General features: G+C 36.2%; 1 protein-coding gene across 5 annotated transcripts in view; it reads right to left on the bottom strand.

The window, feature by feature from the left end:
* The window catches only part of ATRNL1 (attractin like 1), a 402,227-nt gene that overhangs the window by 41,456 nt on the left and 341,955 nt on the right, over positions 1–18,816 (bottom strand). For 3 of the 5 annotated variants that reach the window (XR_014948932.1, XM_032445435.2, XM_015867395.3), the window contains one exon: positions 9,492–9,606. The exons of the other annotated variants lie outside the window; for them this stretch is intronic. Coding sequence is in view for 2 of the 3 variants with exons in the window: in XM_032445435.2 (XP_032301326.1) it covers positions 9,492–9,606 (115 nt within the window). In the remaining variant the exon portion in view is untranslated. The remainder of the gene's footprint in view (positions 1–9,491; positions 9,607–18,816) is intronic. 5 annotated transcript variants of the gene reach the window in all.

The following is an 18,816-nucleotide window of genomic DNA, read 5'->3' as shown; positions in this document are numbered from 1 at the left end:
ATATGGTGCTCTTTTTATAAATTGGTTTTAAAGAAATACCACACATCCAGAGAAACAGAACAAAAAGACAAACCACCACATTCAGCAACACAAGCATAGCATTTCATAGCCTGAAAAAGTAAATAAGACCATGCTCTGTAAAATACCAGTGCAATTAGAGGAAACGATCATGGTAAGTAAATTTGAGCAGTGAAGAAAAAAAGGATTAAAAATATTAAGATAGCAGCTCCCCAACATTCAGTACAATGCCTGTTGTGGGATCTTAAGGCTGTCCCTGCCATATGACAATGGAGGGAGCACAGAAAAATGGGCATTTTCCATAATTTCCATAAATCTCACCCAGGCCATCAGAGGGCAAAATCACTGCTACAAATCTGTTCCTTTGTACATCAACAGAAAAGCATGCAGTTACAGACAAACTTCAAGAAAAAACCATGACTCCTTCATGACTTCTAAAAAAATACATCTTAACTGTGTTATGCAGGAACCAAAAAGCTTCTAAAGCAGTAAGGCCACGCAGTTTTTGAATGTAGAAACTCAGTGAGAACAGATGAAAAAGTTCAAACTACAAAAGAAGCTGTGTTTTGGGGTAAAGAAATGCAAAAGTGAGAAATGTCAAAAGTGGAGTTAAAATTTTCCAAGATTTATCAATGCAAATATCTGAAGGTTTTCAATGTACAAATAAAATGAGAGAGAGGAAAATCAAAGGAAAAAAAATCACAACATAGCAAGAGTTATGCATTGGCATGATAATCAGAACACTGGTTCTGTAAGAATGCAAGAAAACAGGGATGGATGTTTAATAAACTGTCAAACAGTGGTATAGAAATTGAGAAAAGTAAATACTGTTTATTTCATATTAAAAGTTGTCTAGAATCAAGAAAAAAGAATCAGTTACTTACTGATTACACTTAGCTACATGATACTCGGCAGGAAAGAATAATTAAAGTCAGGTAAATGGAAAAGGTGCAAAACACATCCACAATTCATCAAAAACCGTCAGACCAATCAGACCATTTCCTACAAAACGTTAACTGATTTTCTAGTTAAAAAAATAGTTAAGATATTTCTGTCCAGATTTTTGAAAGGTCTTTTATACAGTAGGATATTATCTGTGGACACAAAAATGATCTATATTACAGGAATTGCAGAGAGCAGACATCTACATAAAGGAGAGAAAACAAAGTGTAGCTATAACAAAGTAGACAGGTAAAAGTATAGCATAGCAACAAGAATCAATCTTTTGACCACTCTTGTTTAATATTTTCATTAAAGATTTTGGCATAAAAATAGGGGCATGCCACTGAAATTTAATCATGACAAACACTGGTATGTATCGTCAATACAGAGAAGGAGCAGAATATGAAAGAGTTGTGTGATCTCAAGTATTCAAGGAATATAAATGCACTCTCATTCTCCTATGCTAAATTTGAAGTTTTATTTTGGAGCAAGAAGAAACTTACGTTGGACACAAAGACCAAGTTGGACGGGGTACGGTTGTTAAAAAAACAAAAGGAAACATCAAATTGGATAAAGCAAGGAATGTAACTGCCATTGAGCAGTTCAGAGCACAAACTCCCCCCCCCAAAAAAATAAAAAGCTAAAACTAAAGCTAAAACTAGGACAGAGTTACAAAGATGCTCAGAAGACAGAATAACATGTTTCAAGCAGACCTCACTTGCATTTGCCTAGCAAGACAAAGGTAAAAAAAAACCATACAATTATTGTGCTAAGATACGGTGATATGTGTCAGGTTGAAAACAAGAGTTTTAGATAAAAAAAACTTCTTCCACAGAATAAACATTCATAATTATCCCTGGCTACATTTAAGCTGGAAATTAGAAGTATTCTAAAACACCCATCGTGATGAACAGAGTGGCCTTCCAATTTAAGTAGTGTGAACAGAAAACAAAGTAACCCTTCCAAATTGATTAAAGAGCTTATGTGTGTGTCACTGACCTACCAAGAGGCATGGTCTGTATTACTGGCTATATTCTGACATTTAGTCATATAAACCTCAAATCACCTTTCAGCTGATGGTCAGCTCACTGATTTGCTTGAAGGATGGTGATTCTTTCAGTCAGAAGCTTAGGACCATGAGTGTCCACCACTGTCTGTATTTTTCATGATGAGTGAGGAGCGAAAATTGGCAAATTGACATCTGAACGTGATGAGAAAATGACTCAGCCAATACCACAAACAATTGAGGAGATATACATGTGCTAGGCTTATAATTCACAGTAGTCAGAAGTTTTACAGCATCATCAGATATTATTTCAGTTCCCATTTTGTATTTAAAGGTGCAAAAGGGCCCAAAGGAAAGGAAAAAAAAAAAAAAAAAAAAAAGTATATTTCTAGTACTCTGAAAGAACTGTGGCAATTTTTGTTTGAACAATGAATAACTACTTGTCAAATAAATGCTTATAGTATTTAACAGTTTTTACTAATGTCTCATCTTACTGAGTCCCTCTAGGGCAGGAAATCCAGTGATAAAGTTGTGAAACAATCATCTCAGCCTCCTTTGTTCTCTCCCCTTTTGATAGCTATATAGCATGAAGCTTTTATCGGCCAATCAATAAGTTACTTCAGTCAAGATTTGTGGAAGACGCAATGCTAACATCATACAGTATGTTCTTCATTTTAAACTGTTTACATCCCTTTGCAGATAAATACTTCAGAAATAAAAAAGAATCAAGATTCTATGACTAGTATGATGCAAAAAGTAATTTATAACAGATCCACCTAAAATTCTTACCAATAAGACCAGACAGAAATCAATACTCACTTCATACTTCATCACTCACAAAGTATACTATGCTAAAAACCGCAATGGTTTGTTTGTTTTGTTTTTGAGTTGAAGACTTTACCCTGCAGGTTGCAAATAATTGCTTTGGGTTTTGGGCTAGGGTGTGAAGCTGTCTGGTTGGCCACTGGGTCTTATTATCTACTTTGTTTTTGCTATTGCCATAAATATTTTTTAAGTAATCTTCAGCACCATCTGCTACTTACCACTGTGTTCTTTTCACAGTGTCAATACTATAAACACAGTCTGCTCCCTCATTTGATGCAGTGAAGAAGAACAAAATTAAGCAGAAAATAGTCACACCAAAAATAGGCATAACTATTTAAAAGAAAGCAACTTCTGTAAAATGAGCTTCAGAATAGAGGACTCCAGGTTTCACTGAGACTTAAAGAGCCATTTGGCCAAGCATCTCCAGTTTACAAAGAAGAATTCTTTTTTACTTTTTTTGAGACCAGATCACTTGACAAACTTACCCATCCATCTAAAAATTAGTTACTCCTCAAATAAGTCAATTAGTCTTATAGTTTATCAACCTCTTACAAAGAGTATTTCAATTTTCTCACACATTACAACTCTGTTTTTGTTTTTTTTTTAAGATAAACATTCAAAAAATTTGGTTCCATATTTAGTAGTTCAAAATAATCCACCTTATCTGCGGAATCTAGGGTCAAATGCATACAACCATAAATCCATAAGGTAAGCTATATGAGTTGGCACTGCATGGAGGTACCATTTCTATAATGTGGATCTGTAGTTTTTTCTGGAGTCAAGGTGTTTTGTTGGAAATGCAAATCATATGGCAATAGAAACCCTGCTTGGGTTTTGGTCCAGACAGAATGGCTGACTCACCAAGTCCTGAATTTTAATGCAAGTTCTAGGCATCCATGGTGATGTGCTGTAATACACCGTTTGGCTCATTCCCAGCTGCATACCATCACTTCAGAGAAAATAAATAGAAACCTTTTCTTCCTTTCATCATTTCATAACAGAAATCTTGTTATCTTGTTTTTCTTCCCCTTCTAGTGGGTGGCATGATAAATTCACTTTTACTCAATGCCTTTATAATGCTTTCCCTATTTACCTATCACTTTATCCTACCTAAGTAGTATTGTTAGATTATAAATATGAAATCATTTTTAAATGCATCAGTAAGAAATTCCTTCAATAACAGAAATAAAATAAGCTAAAAAAAAAATAAAAATCTTTCTCCAAAACTACAAAGAATGAGATGACACTCAGTCTATAGAGGCAGCGTGTTATAGAACAAAGAACAGAATGATGCAGAAAAACAGGTACACTTGTAGGGTGCCCTGATAATGCTTTGATGGTACTAATAAATAGGCTGAGGAAAAAGCAAGTAAAGTAGAGTCATGCTTTGTTTTATTTAGACGCATCTGTTACACAATTTCTCTTTCTCTCTCTAGCACTATTATGTTTCAGATACTAAATAACCAACCAGTTATGAATATCATCTTTTTTTTTTCTTCTTATGTTTCTACTTTTCTTCTCCCAGTGCCTTTTTATACAAATTCTCTTCTAGGTTAAAGCAATTCTCCTTCTTGTTGTCTTTTATTTGTAGTTACCCGTCCAAAGGTGCCTATAAAATGCTGCGTGCAATATTCTTAGGACTGTCTAGTCGAGGAAAAGAGAGGCTCAGGGGAGACTTTATCACTCTCTATGACTACCTCAAAGGAGGTTTTTTTTGAGAGTCGGGGTCAGTCTCTTTTTCCTGAGCAATGAGCTACAGGACAAGAGGAAATGGTCTCAGGTTGACCCCAGGGAATGTATAGGTTGGATGTTAGGAAAAATTTATTCACTGAAAGGATTATGAAGTTACCATACTCAAAGAGATATTTAGAAGATATATAGATGTAATACTTAGGGATATGGTTCGGTGGTAGACTTGGTAGTGCTGGTTTTACTTTTAGACTTGATGGTCTTAGAGATGTTTCCAATACACACAAATTTATGATTCTATAAATCTACAAAAAGTATTACATATAGTTTTGTTTCCAAGGCTCAGAATAATTGAGTAATATTATTAAACATAATACTTTTAAACAATTATAAGACATACTAATATAAATATGAAATGACGTATAAAAATTTGGAATTTTAATCTGGGAAAATTAGAAACAGTACTAAGAAACCCTTGTTACTGAAAACCTCATGCAGAGCTAATTGTCTTGTAGAACAATTAATAAGTCATTATTTGTTAAGATGGTGAGTACAGCAAAGGCAGATAGCATGGTAATGTTATTGATCCTGTGATCCTACTGTAGTGTGTTGATTGGGTAGAATTGAATGTCAGTGCAGACAGAAGTTCTCTTTTGACTCATAGATATCAGAGAGCATTTTTCAGACAGATCTGTTGGAGAAACCCAGTGAAAACACAAATTTGCTACGAGCATTTCTATTTGTACTCCTAGAATGTTGCATGAAGTCTTCTAAAGTGTTATTTTAATGTCTAAAGTTAGATTTTGTTATAGTCATTTAGATGTTCTTTATGACTTAATAGAGAGAGACACTCATACACATACAACTTCAAGATCACTCAGCTCACTATCTTAATTGAAAAACACCTTTAATGGAGGCTCTGTCAATTCTACCTCCTGGGGAAATTTTGCTTTGTGAAAGTAATGTATCAACACACAAATAATTCACAAATTGCATCCCTTGATTCTGTGTTTTTTTAAATGTTCTATTTTCCTGTTTCTCCTTGTGCTTTAGAGCTCTTTCTGGCCTTCTCCAAGAATGATGCAAACATTTATCACGGAGTTCTATAAACTTTTTGTACAGTACCTTGATACCTCAAAGTGTGGGATTTAGCTGGCTTTAATAATAATGATGACATGATAACAGTTCTTTTAGCAGAATTTATCACACTACCAGGCTATTCTTTCTGCATTGCCCAATATATCATCAGAGTTGTATTAAGACCTTGAAGGAGTTATTCTTGGTCTTTCCACTGCTGGTAATTCATTGGCACCTCTTTCTGCAATAAGCAATTTATATATTATCCTATTGTTCCTCCTATATTTTTGTCTAGCCTGTTTTGTTCAATACTCTTTGAGACTCATAATTTAGTTCTTTCTACGGATCGGTTTGCAGCTGCTCTCATTATTAGATCTCTTGACGTTAAGTAGTGTGTAAGCTATTTAAAGCCTGGGGTCAGACACTAAAGCAAGAATGAATGTTCCCTACCTTCTAACATAACCTGCAGGACATGTTCACTAAAAAAGGTTGCTTTTTTCTGATATTCATATACACTGATGCATATGTAATAATATACACAGGGACTGTATAAAGAATCCATATTTCCACTGACCTCTGAATTTTGATCTGATTACTCATGTGCACTATAACTAATGAGACAACAGAAAAATGAGCAATCATCGTCTATCTTCTATCATCACAGTAGAGATTTTTTCATCAGTAACATTCCTTCATGTTTTATATCGATTATTCTAACAAATAATTTAGTAATTTCTACTTTAATCCAGGCAAAGTTTTGTTTAAAACCAGTTCCTACCTGGGATAAACATAAATTATTAATGTCCTCCTCAAAATGTGCACCTAAAAATATATAAAGACCTCTTGCACCGTAACTAACCTCATTTTAAGGATGCTTAACTCTTAAAAAAAAAAGAAAAAAAAAGAAAAAAAGAAAAAATATCATTCCATCAAAAGTGTCCTTTTCCAGTAAATGACTTACTGAATACTGAATCAAAATGACTTACTATGAATACTGGTTCAAATAAGTTCTTCCTCAGTATTTAATTTGAATCTACAAGACCAACCTGTATAAAATCTATCTTTCAAAAATTAACATTAAACATTTTAACTGTATCAACCTAAAAGTGTTTTGTATGCTCACAGCATTTGCACTTAGAACTAAACAATGTCATAAATCTCTTTCAGTAAAGCTCAGAACATTTTGTGCAGGATGTAGAGAACACTCAGGTCTCCAATGGGACATATGGTCCCTCCTAGAGAAGTTTTTGCCATGCATAGCCTTTGGCCAAAGCCCACCATCTGTAGTTTCAACTATTCTCACAGCTGCTGATAAAGGTGAAGCATAGAACATATGGTGTAGAAACAGTAACCTTTACATTGGAATTATTATTTTTAAACTTTCAGGGAGACTATTTAAGCACAATATTTACTAATATAAACCCTGGAAACAAGTAGAACCCACTTTAAAGCATAGCAGGTTATTAAAAACATATGACTACATCTCTTAATAACTCCAGAACTGAGTATCTTAGTTATCAGTGAACATATCAGCATTCTTGATTTTAAAGAAAACATGATGCAGAGCAATACAGGTAGTTTTTCCTTGTATTTCAGACACACATGCAAGAAACAAAACCTACAATCTCTCATTCTGAACTAAGAATCAGTATCTTTGACATATCATTTAAACAAATGTTTGACACATCGCCCATTTTATCCTAGAATGATCCCAATAAGCATGAAAATGATTATATGCAAGTAATAGAGGATTCTGAAATTACTTGGCAAGACATAATTGCTGAACATATTACTTACATCCACCTAAATATCATTGTTTTAACCTAGCTTAGGTCATAAGGGAAACCAACTGCACAGCAAACATATGTCAGCTGTACAAAACTTCCACATCATTTCAAATGACTTGGCACAGTTCACAGCATCTGCTCCCTGAAAGTCCAGGAAAGAAGCAGCAGGTAGTGCTGCAGGACAGGAACAAAGTGGATTAGTGGAGTTGCAGAGATGCCAACAAACTTGCGTAATAGCTTCTGCCCAGACTATGCATGGTTACGGACAGTGAAAGCAGTTCATGAGTACCAAAATTCATTACACTTAGGAAAAATGATTATGGCAATATGGTCTGATATAATCTAATGGTTGAATCAGCATGGCTGCACACCTCAAGCATTCCTATTTGCTTTTGACCCTGAACAAAGTGGGAGTTGCAGATGGGGACTAAAAAATGTCAGATGTTTCTAAATAATAAAGTGTCATAATGAGCAACTGAGGAAAAGGATTTAAAACATATCCTACAAAGCTGACTAGAGGTAAGTAATAAAATAGAGGAAGACAATTTATATACAAAGAGGTATGTTCTTTCACATTGAGAAACTGAAATGACACATCTGTTGCATTGTTGAACTCAACTACAGGTTTGAAATGCCTGTGTTTCATATGCAGCAAAGATAAGCAATTACTTCTTAAAATATTTAAATAAATAGTGAATAGAAACTGATGATGAAGCAACTAGTTAAGCACATTTTACTTCACAGAGACAAATCGAAAACAAACAAAAAAACCTAAACATTTTAAGCTCTGCTTCAGCAATTAGTTTTAATTTCTTTCATAACATTTTTCCCTGCAAGACTATAAACACCTTTCTTTTGTTTCATTTCCTTAAAACATGAACAGGGAATACTTCAAATATCCTTCCTCTTTCACTGCTGTTTTCAGAGCACTTACATTTATATGCTTTTTCCGAGCAATGCATTTCACAGAGTATCAGTAACACTTGTTTTCGTAGCATGTACAGAAATTCCAAGCTACAAACTGCATTTTAAGAACTAAATCCTCATCTCAGAGCTCAGGAAGAAAACAAACAAACAAGCAAACACAACAAAACAAATAACAGAGGGCCATAAAGCACAAAAGAGAAGATTGCTGTGCTTATTTCAAAAAGAAGTCAACTGAGTTTGCCCTCATCATCATTACTCAGTACTTTTTAATCTCTCAAATGGATTTTAAAGGTTAAGATGCTATCTTTTTGGCTCTTAATAATAAAAGTAAGCATTGAAGCATATTTTCTGGCTTACAAGAGTGTTTTTGGTCCATACCACGCAGCACATCATTCACTGCAAAGGTGTTCCTGTTAGCAAACCTTGTGACGAATTCTGAAAGAGCAAAGTCCTCATTTGTGCAGTGCCAGACTACTGTCTGAACTTTGTTATATTTCCATTTTGTGTCACATCATCAAAAGCAGTATTTAAAGGACCAAAAATTGTATAAAATATCTCCTAAGCAGTAGGCACCTACATAAGAAGTCTCCAATGGTTTTGTACAACAGTCTAACAGGGATCAGATAAGAGACCACCATGAGGTAATGCAAATGCTACTTTAAAATAAACCAGGATCATTTCAAGTGTGGACATATTCCTAATAAAGCAGACAGATTCACTTACAAAATCCCAGGATTCATTCAACAGGCATTCTGGTAAATGTTAGGATTTTAATTGAATCCCAAACAGCATAGCATTGGCATTTATTTCTTTTGGTGCAAAGAAACTTACTTAGCGCACTAAATGTGAACTCAAGTGAAAATACTCATTGCCGCTCCCTTCACAGAATCATTTACAGCAAATGAACTGAGATTGTAGAAGCTGTCACACATGAAAATGCTCTGTCCTGCAAAAAAAAACTGGTGTGCAATGGCATGCATCGACACTTCCTGAAGTAATATGTACACACGCCAGCTTAGTTTGCCCAATGGGCTTTTTATACAAGATACCACATCAAATTCCAGGTGAAAATTCCTCATTAAACACCAAGTCCAAACCAAACACCTTGACTCAACAGCTACTTGCATTCATATGCTGTGCAACGTTTTGCTTGTGCGCAATTGTCCACACAGACTGCACTGCAGGAGGATGGACTTAATGCCTACCAGCATAAGCCTTACCTGACTGACCCGGGGGTGGGACTCCCGATGATCCTCTTGGCAGACATAAAAACACTGTGAGGACGGCGGCTTTGTTTCCTGAACATGGCTCGATGGCAATTGGTTTGGGAGCACCCTGGAAAAGGAAGGGACTCGTGTAACGACCAACAGAGATTTCTGTTATATTTTTATTTGAGCTTCCTAATTTTAAGGTTCACCGTTAACAGTATGGAGATACTTTTCCCCAATTAGCTCTTTGCTTTTAAGCAGATTGTCCTATTTGTATTAATTGACTGAAAAACAGGCTTTAACAGCCCACACTGCAAATCTAATCAGACTGAAAAAAAATGAAATGATCGTAAAGACAGCAAAATTGTTCTCTTCATTTTATACCTCACTAAATCTAGCAATTTCAACTTCTTCAGCTTGGAAAGAGGCAAAACATTTTTTGGTACACACAGTGGTATCTGAGAATAGCAAGATTTCCCATATTGTAAGAACAAGAAATACCTGCCTGCAAGAATAGTGTTTCTACAGCCAGCAACCACTTAATCCCTCCTAAAGTCAAAATCATTAAACAGAAAAAAAAAAATTATATATATAAAGATCCTTCTTCAGTTTCCCTTACCAGTAGTTCTTTCTTCTCTGAATCTGTCCCTATAAACAAAGAGTTTCCTTGTGGCATATCCTTATTTTTTATTTTTCTTTAAACATAGGCATAAAAACTAGCACAGTGTTACTTAATGACATAAAACCAGAAACTCCCTTCAAATGTTGGCTGCTCAACTATAACCTTACTTTGTCTCACACAAAACTAGGATAACAGTGCTTATCCTGGCAGGAGGTATCTGCTGTTACTTCTCTTTTATTAACTATACAGATCTTCTAATTTACAGTTAGCTTTTGACTAAATGGTTACTGCCATCTTGCTCACTAGTTTCCAAGACATGGGATCTAGAAGGAAGCAGAGCATCCCACAAAGCAACAGAATGGTAAGTTTCTAATATGACAATTTATTATGTTTCCATATTTACACCAGTCAGTATTTTGTGCTTGCTAAGAGATAGGCATTTTACTTTTGAGAGTTTAAATGTTTAGTCAACCGCTAAAGATATTTCTGAAAACATTAGGTCAAAAATCAGCACAAGCATTTGTTTCTCTCCTTATTCATAAGTTTTTAGAATGTCTGTCATGTTCCAAAGCTAAATACCAGTTTGATGTTTTCATTCAAAATTCAAAGCCATAAAACTTTCCATTTACATGCAAAATGCAAAGTATATATAAATGTCAACTGATTCACATACCCTAAGAAGAATGAGAGTCTAGCCAAGTTAAATACACTGTGAAGTATTGATAGAAGGAAAACAAAGGCAATTCCATCATTGGAAGAAATTATTTTCCATTCTTCTACCACCAAGTAACCAACATTTATTCCTGCTCAGCAGAGATAAGAAAGTAGAGAATACTGCAATAAATTGAACAATAGATAAATATACTTAATTTTGCTACTTGGTTGTATTTGAATGGTATTTTCATTAATTCATTTAAGGCAACAGCGTTAAGATAACTTGGGTGAGTAGTGTCATCTAATTTAAAATTGCTAGTACAAAGTGAATGACACAAAATGGTACAAAATGTCATTGACACCTAACCAAATGATGACACATAAAAAATAAAATGTCAGATGTTTCAGCTAACAACAATCACATTAAAAAAAAAAAAGAGCATAAGGAAATGTAGATAAACCAAGTGGACTGCATCTGTAGCACTTAATATAGTTTTCTGTAACTCAGTGGTCTCACACTGGCCACAGCAACAGAGGAGAACAGACTCTGCGGTTGTGTAAGCTGGCGTGTATGTCTTGATTTCCATTGATGTATGACAAGCAAAACATCTGAACAAGCACTATATGATTATATTCCAAAGCTACTGTATAAAACACGTGAAGAGAACCACACTAATATACTAGCAGCATTGATTGCACACACAAAAGAAGCCCCAGTGGATTACTGGAAAAAATATAGTATGGAAAATATTTATTCTTAAGCTTTGACTCACACACATTGAATGGCAATGTAAAGAAAACCATAATAGTGGTAATTTTATATGGGAAAGGGTCTTCATGGGATCATTCAGATTAGCAGCTACTCTGTAACCTGGGCTGTTGAAATCTAATCAAACAAGCATAGGCAAAGGGTAACAATACATAACATACCAGCACTGACAACAGCCTGACATGATGCAAAAAACTCTCTGCCAATTTTTCCCCCACTATTCCATGCTTTCATGAACTTCTACCTCTTGTACTTTCAGTTCTCAGAATATTAGGCTCCCAACTGCCATACACTCCTGTTACACCTCCCACAGCACCAAAATATGTGCCCCATTCCAGTTCTTTCCACCAGTTCCCTGCTCCCAGCCATCCACATAGGAATGCAGCTCTCTGCCAGTTAAGTTCTGCTCACTGAGGTCCCACACTTCCCACCTCACCTTGCCACAGCTCTCCATCCTTAGAGAGCATATGCTATTTAAAATAATTAGCATTACTAGTGAAAGTAATGGAGCATTTAAGTCATCTCTCTTGATATGTCACAAAGTCAAGTAAAATAAGATGGTTCCTTTCTATTTATGCTAGTCAGTGTCTAAGGGGCATTTAGGTAGTGCTCTCATCATTGTGCTTCAGCTTCTGGTTCACCGTGGAGGGCTCAGATAGTTGGACTGGTTGATCTTTGAAGGACTCTTCCAATCCTATTCTATCTAAAAAGGCAAACAACTACCATTCTTCATTTGAAATTGTATATTGGAACACAGTATATGCAAACACACCATTGAAAGGAAAAAAAAAATAAAAAAAATCATCGCTGTCTTTTAATTCGATGAATAATTGCTGGATTATAAATCAAAATCATGACATTCTTCTATTGCTGTGTAATATAAAACCTTTCAGTAACAGATCTTGTTCTTTTCTGTTTGAAGCTTTTACTAATACTTTTCAAAACACAATTGGAGGAAATTTTCAGATAAATATTTTTCAGAGGGCCTCATCCAAAAATCAAATGCATTAGAAATTTTCTGTTTGTGCTTATAAATCAGGATCCTTTACCAAAAGTTATGACTGAAAAAGCCGATTTATTATCTTACCTCACATCACTCAGATTTGAAAGCACAAAGCCACAGAAGCATGGAGCAAATGATAATAATTTTGATACCCCAAGGTTTGTCTGTTGTTTAAAGATAAATACATAACCATGAATCAAACTTATTTCCTGGTGACATAACATGTGCTCTAAAATGTGCCATTTATTTTGCCCTTTTCACTTGTTTTTTTTGGAAGAGATAAGGCACGCTTTTACTTGCCCAAAGCATTCAGCTACCATGACTTACTTACTAGAATCATTATTTTTTTCCCCTACTCAGAAAGAAGACATTTACATTTCTGCCAAAAAGCATAAATGACAACCACGGAGTTCATAAAACTTTATCAGTGGAATGCAGAATAAACAAACACTTCTCTTATTAAACAGCCCTTCGCTCTCTAACCCTTTTCTTACACACTGACAGAAAGAGGTACGTCATGGGGGAAGGGGAAGAAAACCAGAAAGGGATAAAACAGTGAAAGAACAGATATTATTGATTTTGACAAAAGAAAACTAAGTCAGTGGTTGTAGAATAAAAATGAGGAGATGACACGGAATAAAACAGAGTAAAACATTTTAAATAGTTCAGTTACAAAACCAAATATCAGAAGTCTTCCTGGGGTTCGACATTTGGTCAAAGAAATGGTTCTCCACTCTTCAGATTTGTTTTAAAAGATCGAGTTCTTGCCTATCCCCCTGAGCACACGAGGAACTAACAAAGTTGGGGAAGATTCTTGGCTCACTTCTGATCTGTTTCTATCAGAAATAAATTCAGATGGGATTTCACAGAATCACAGAATTGTAGGGGTAGGAAGGGACCTCTAGAGATCATCAAGTCCAATCCCCCTGCCAAAGCAGGCTCCCTACACCACGTCACACAGGTAGGCGTCCAGGCAGGTCTTAAATATCTCCGGAGAAGGAGACTCCACCACCTCTCTGGGCAGCCTGTTCCAGTGCTCCGTCACCCTCACTGTAAAGAAGTTCTTCCGCACATTCGTGCGGAACTTCCTATGCTGTACTTTCATCCCATTACCCCTAGTCCTATCCCCACGCATGATTTGTTTTTCTCTGTACAAAGGGCAGATAACAGTACCACTGTTACTGGCAGAAAAACATCAGTGATTGTATTAAAAATATTTTATTTATTGTAACCTACTACATCTGCTTTCTTATGAAAAGAAACAAAACAAGTTTACTTCTAAATACTGAAAGTCTATCAAACCTTGCATTATGTTTAGGAATAACTCAGGTGAGCAGTTTCAGGCATGCAGCCCAAGAAAAAGATGGGAAATGCATTCTGCTATTTGTAGTTGGCAGGAGTGGCAACAATGCATAAAGAGGAGGGAAGTAAGATAAGAGAAGATAACGATGACTAAGGAGATGTTCATGGGTCAACTATAATGGTTTGGAACCTCTATGGACAAAATGCAGCAACACTTTAGTATTGATTTTCATATATATATCAATGAAAATACTTCTTAACCTATAAAAAGTGAAAAGGGTTTTAGCTCTGTCTATATTCCAAGAACTGGTTTCTTGCAGAAGTGCCACAGAACTTCAGATTTTCAGTATAAAGTAATATATATATATTTCTGTTCAGCATTCTAAGTTAAGTGAATTCAATTTTTAAAAGTGTGTTATTATGCCATAAGACAAATAGATCACGTAAGACTTAATGGCTCCAATCTCATGCCAAAAAAGCAATTAGAAAATTGAATCAAGGAATTAAGGATTAATGTGAGCATCTTACACCTGTCAGCAGTAATAAGTATTTTGACAAGAACAGAATAAGGTTTGACAATGTGCACAAATACAGATCTGATATATAAATCAAGTATTAAAATGCAAACAGTTATGCATTAATCACTTTAATGTTTCTTAGCTAAAATGGTTTTGGTTCTACTTACGAGAATTCACTATAAATAAAACTTGATCTCTTATACTTAAAGAACATAACTTATTCTTCTTGTTTTAGTTATAAATGATGCTGATTTAAACTTAGTTTTTAATCATATTATTAAATTAGAATTAATCAGGTGAATTTCACATGAGCTAAGCTTGACAGTTTGGCAAACAAGCAACCAAATCTATTGTTACAATAGGATTAATATCAGACTTAAAACACAGGGTGAAAAGAGGAAATATTTCTACTGAAGAGGAGGATGAAAGGTATAATTTATACCTATGTTATAAGTGTACACATCCTCCTTTTCTCTTGTCTTCGGCTTATTTTTCTGAATTCTTTGATTAGTTTCTGAGTTTGAGTAATTTTTTCCTGAGTTCTTTGAATGATTTCTGAAGTTTCAGATTAAGAGAAGAATCTCAGTACTTAAGTTGACCAAATTTAGATACGTATATGCAAAAATCAAGGGCCTTTAAACTTTGTTAATATATTAGCTTCAATATTAACCTTTTCCCAATAGCTATTCTCCAGGCACCACCTCATTGCTCTTACACCTATTAAATATACACTGCCAATTCTGCAGCTGTCATTGTGGGAGCTCAGGTTGGGCAGCTGCCTAGTAAAACACATTCACCAAACGAGTCTCTACAATACAATTGTAGCCACCTCATTTGGAAACACAGTTACAAGCAGAAGTAGCTCTGTTCTTCCTGGAAAGAAAATTCCTTTTGGTTTTCCTACTCCGTAATTTGTACGTACTTTCTTGAGGTGATTTATCCAAAAGCTGAAGGTGGAGAGTAAAGAGTTGTGATCATTCCAACCACTTTTAGTAGAGTAATGCCGACATTTCAACAGTGCAAAAGAGAAAAAGAATATCACCTTCTCAAACCCACAGAATTTCATTGATGTCATTCGCTTCAGACATTTTTCTGGAGAAACTCCAAATGTCCCCTGGAAGGGACCTCAAAGACCAGGTAGTTCCAACCCCCCTGCCATGAGCAGGGACAACTTCTATGAGACCAGCTTGCCAAAAGCCCCAACAAACCTGGTCTAGCACAGCTCCAGTGATGGGGCACCCACAGCATCTCTGGCAGCTGTGCCTCATTGCCCTCTGAGTAAAGAACTTCTTCTGTGCACCTTTATCTAAACCTGCACTGTCTTTTTAAGTTGTTAGTCCTTGTCCTATCACTACAATTAATTAGCCTTAATGACATGGCAAAAGGGAAAAAAAAAAAAAAAAAAAAAAAAAAAAGCTTTCACCAAGCATCTTTTATGTGTCCACAGAAATACATTTTAGGAAATACTGCAACCAAATAAATCAGCAAGGCTGGAGTTATGAACTTCTTTTTGCAGCTGGCACAGGAAGCACCCATTCTTCATATGACCCTGGGGTTTTACTGAAATTATTTCATTCACTAAAGATTTTCACTTAATCCACGCCATAGAGTTCCTCTCAAAATTAGAGAGTGGAAAGCTTTACCTCAGCTCGACCTGCAGAAACGTCCCAGAGCCTGAGAGTCATCAAGGCTCTGCACTTCTACACTGCAGCTTCTTTTGCCCCAGGATCTCCCAATGATTTATAACTTCAGCTAATGAGGTCTCAGTAGCCCAAATGAGGTACATATCCACTTTACCCACAGCAGTAAAAGCTGCAGAGCATCTAAAGACTATCTTAAAATTCTTCTGCCTCTACTGAGGAGAGCTTGAGGCAACTGCCTTGCATCTGCAATGGAGTCACACAGCCTGTGCTGATTTCCTGGGAGGGGTCTATCAGCTCCATTCAGCCTCTGAACACTTCTGCAGCAGCTAATGGAGCTCAGAACAGGCTGATGGACGGTATAATGGGACATAACAAAACAAAAAACAAGCCAACCTTTATTAAACTTTCTTTAAAAAAACCAAACAAACTAATTTTGCCTCACTCCTTTAGCAGGCTAGAAATCTCAGTTCATTTCCTTACTTCAAACAAGCCACAGAAATCTCAGATATATTAGTGCATTAATTTCCATAAGAAAAACAGTGGGAATTAAAAAGAACACAGCGTGATTTACCAAGCTGTGATTATGGCACCAGTGATCAAAATACATTGTTATCCCTCAGCTTATTGTTTTACTTCCCTGTCACAACTGTACCAATACATAACAATGGGCTGCATTCATTTTTGCAGACTTTTCTGATTAGAACGTGGCTGCCACTTATCAATGGTTATGTACAGACACTGAATTTATTTATCAACTTGAAATTATTTATGCTCAGAAGAGTTGTGTTTCTACTATACGAACTGTACCTGCAAAACGGGCGTGCATTTATTTTTTAACAAAGTTACTCTATCTCTGCTTACCTAATAGAGTACATAATTTCAAAAACTAATGTGTCAGATAGTATTTCATTAGCAAGAGAATTATGAATTGATGTTCTGATTAAAGCTGAAGCCACAAGGAACACCTGCAGATGCATTTATTTTCAGTAGGGTTTCCAGAACAAACTCCTGCTCAGCTGCCTAGGGGTGGTAATTCCACTGAATTTGGAGACTACTGTGAACTATCCTGAGGTTTTCTCAAGTTTCACGACTGGATGGAGAGAACACGAGATACTGAGCTTAAATCAAAATATCAAGTGGCTCACTTTGCTGTCTGTCTGCATAAGCCATGTCCTATCTGCCTACTGTAAAATAAACTCCAGTTTATTTTACCATTACATCTTGCCCACTAATAGGAGTAACTTCAGGTTAATCTGCAAAATATTGGACTGAACTTCCAGGGGGTGGTGTGTGAAGCAGTTGTGCTGGATTGCTGCCAGAGGAATCCCTAAGAGCCTCCAGAACATTCTCCTATTAAGCTGTCTGGGTCTGATTAAAGCTTGGCAGTGCTAATGTCCAGAAAGAGAAAGAAATTTATCTTGGCAGCAGCCAGCTAGATCCTGTTGGGAAAAGCAACTGAGACCCTATGACTGTGGCATATATGAAGCACTGAGTGTCCTCAGATACTTTCCTGTAAACCCTTCCTGCTGCCATTTCAAATTCAGTAAGTCTGGTGCTGTGCAGTGAAGTGATGCTAATGGGTATTTGTTTTCCAGATGGGTGTATTTGTTGGGTCTCCAAGGATCGGAAACAAGAAGTGGAGAATTTCATTATTCCTTTACAATTCAACCTTAAAGGCTCACGCCAATGAAAATTCACATTTTCACTGGTGACAAATCACTGACAGCCCACCACTGAAAACTGAGCTGATAAATTAAATCTAGATTGTCACTGCTACGTGTTAGAGTGGTTACTTTACCACCAATTACCTGCAAAATGTGAACATGGTCCCTCCAGAGCCACGCCTGTCCTTTTAGGGAGGGAAAGATGAAGGATGAAGGCCTTATGTCCAGGCTGACAAGAGCGTCTGCCATGGTGGGCATGAAGGGAATGCTGAGCACAACACAGACTACTTTCTTTAGAACCAAATGCAACCTAAGGCCAATGTTTCTAAAACATCCACGAGGTGGAAAAACTTGTGCTATACTTTGCTCAGAGTGGGCCACAAAAAACTCAGTCCGTCCTTTCTGCAGTGACTTTGGGAGAGAACTGAGAAGTTCTGTCTGGTGGCATTTTTCATTATCACAGGGACTTCATTCCTGAAGCTGTGCAGCACCACAGAATAATTAAATATGTGGTTTAATTGTTATTTAGGACATCTATGCCAGACTTCAGGGGTTAGGAAAGGCAAGTATAATTAAACTATATTTCGCATTTCTTGCAGAGAAAATATAGTATACCATATGTCATCCAAAACACACTTCTAGTGAACTTTTTTCAGCAGTGTCTTTTAAGGTTCTTTTGTAACCTTCTGGCCACATGTAGGATGTCTAGTGAATGATAAAGTAAAACACTCATCCTTGGAATCATAATAATAATAAAAAGGAACTAAATCAAGACACACTGCGAAAGCTAGCTGTCAGCAGAGAGGATTAAAGTGCAAACTTGGCAATATTTGTAAAGCAAGAAAAAGAATGCTAATAGCACCAGAATAACAAACGGCTTTCTATCATGACAACTTACACAGATCACAGCCTCCCAAACACAAATAGGCACAAACGGAATGTCTGAAAGTGTGACGTAACTTTTCTTTTGATTGTCCTTGCCATGGTCCAAGGACAGCTATAAAATGCAGACACCATAGCCAAAAGCATTCTGAAACAAATTACCCACCATTTAAGATCTGAAAGTACATGAAAGTTTTCATGCTAGTGACCATGTGTAGCACTAAATGGGGGATCAGATCGTAGTTGCTCCAGCAGCAGGAGGAAGAAACAATCAAACTTC

This window comes from Coturnix japonica, chromosome 8 (assembly GCF_054131305.1).
Source record: "Coturnix japonica strain WE chromosome 8, WE-NBRP24, whole genome shotgun sequence".
Lineage (NCBI taxonomy): Eukaryota > Metazoa > Chordata > Aves > Galliformes > Phasianidae > Coturnix > Coturnix japonica.
This window is presented reverse-complemented; position numbering and strand designations above follow the sequence as displayed.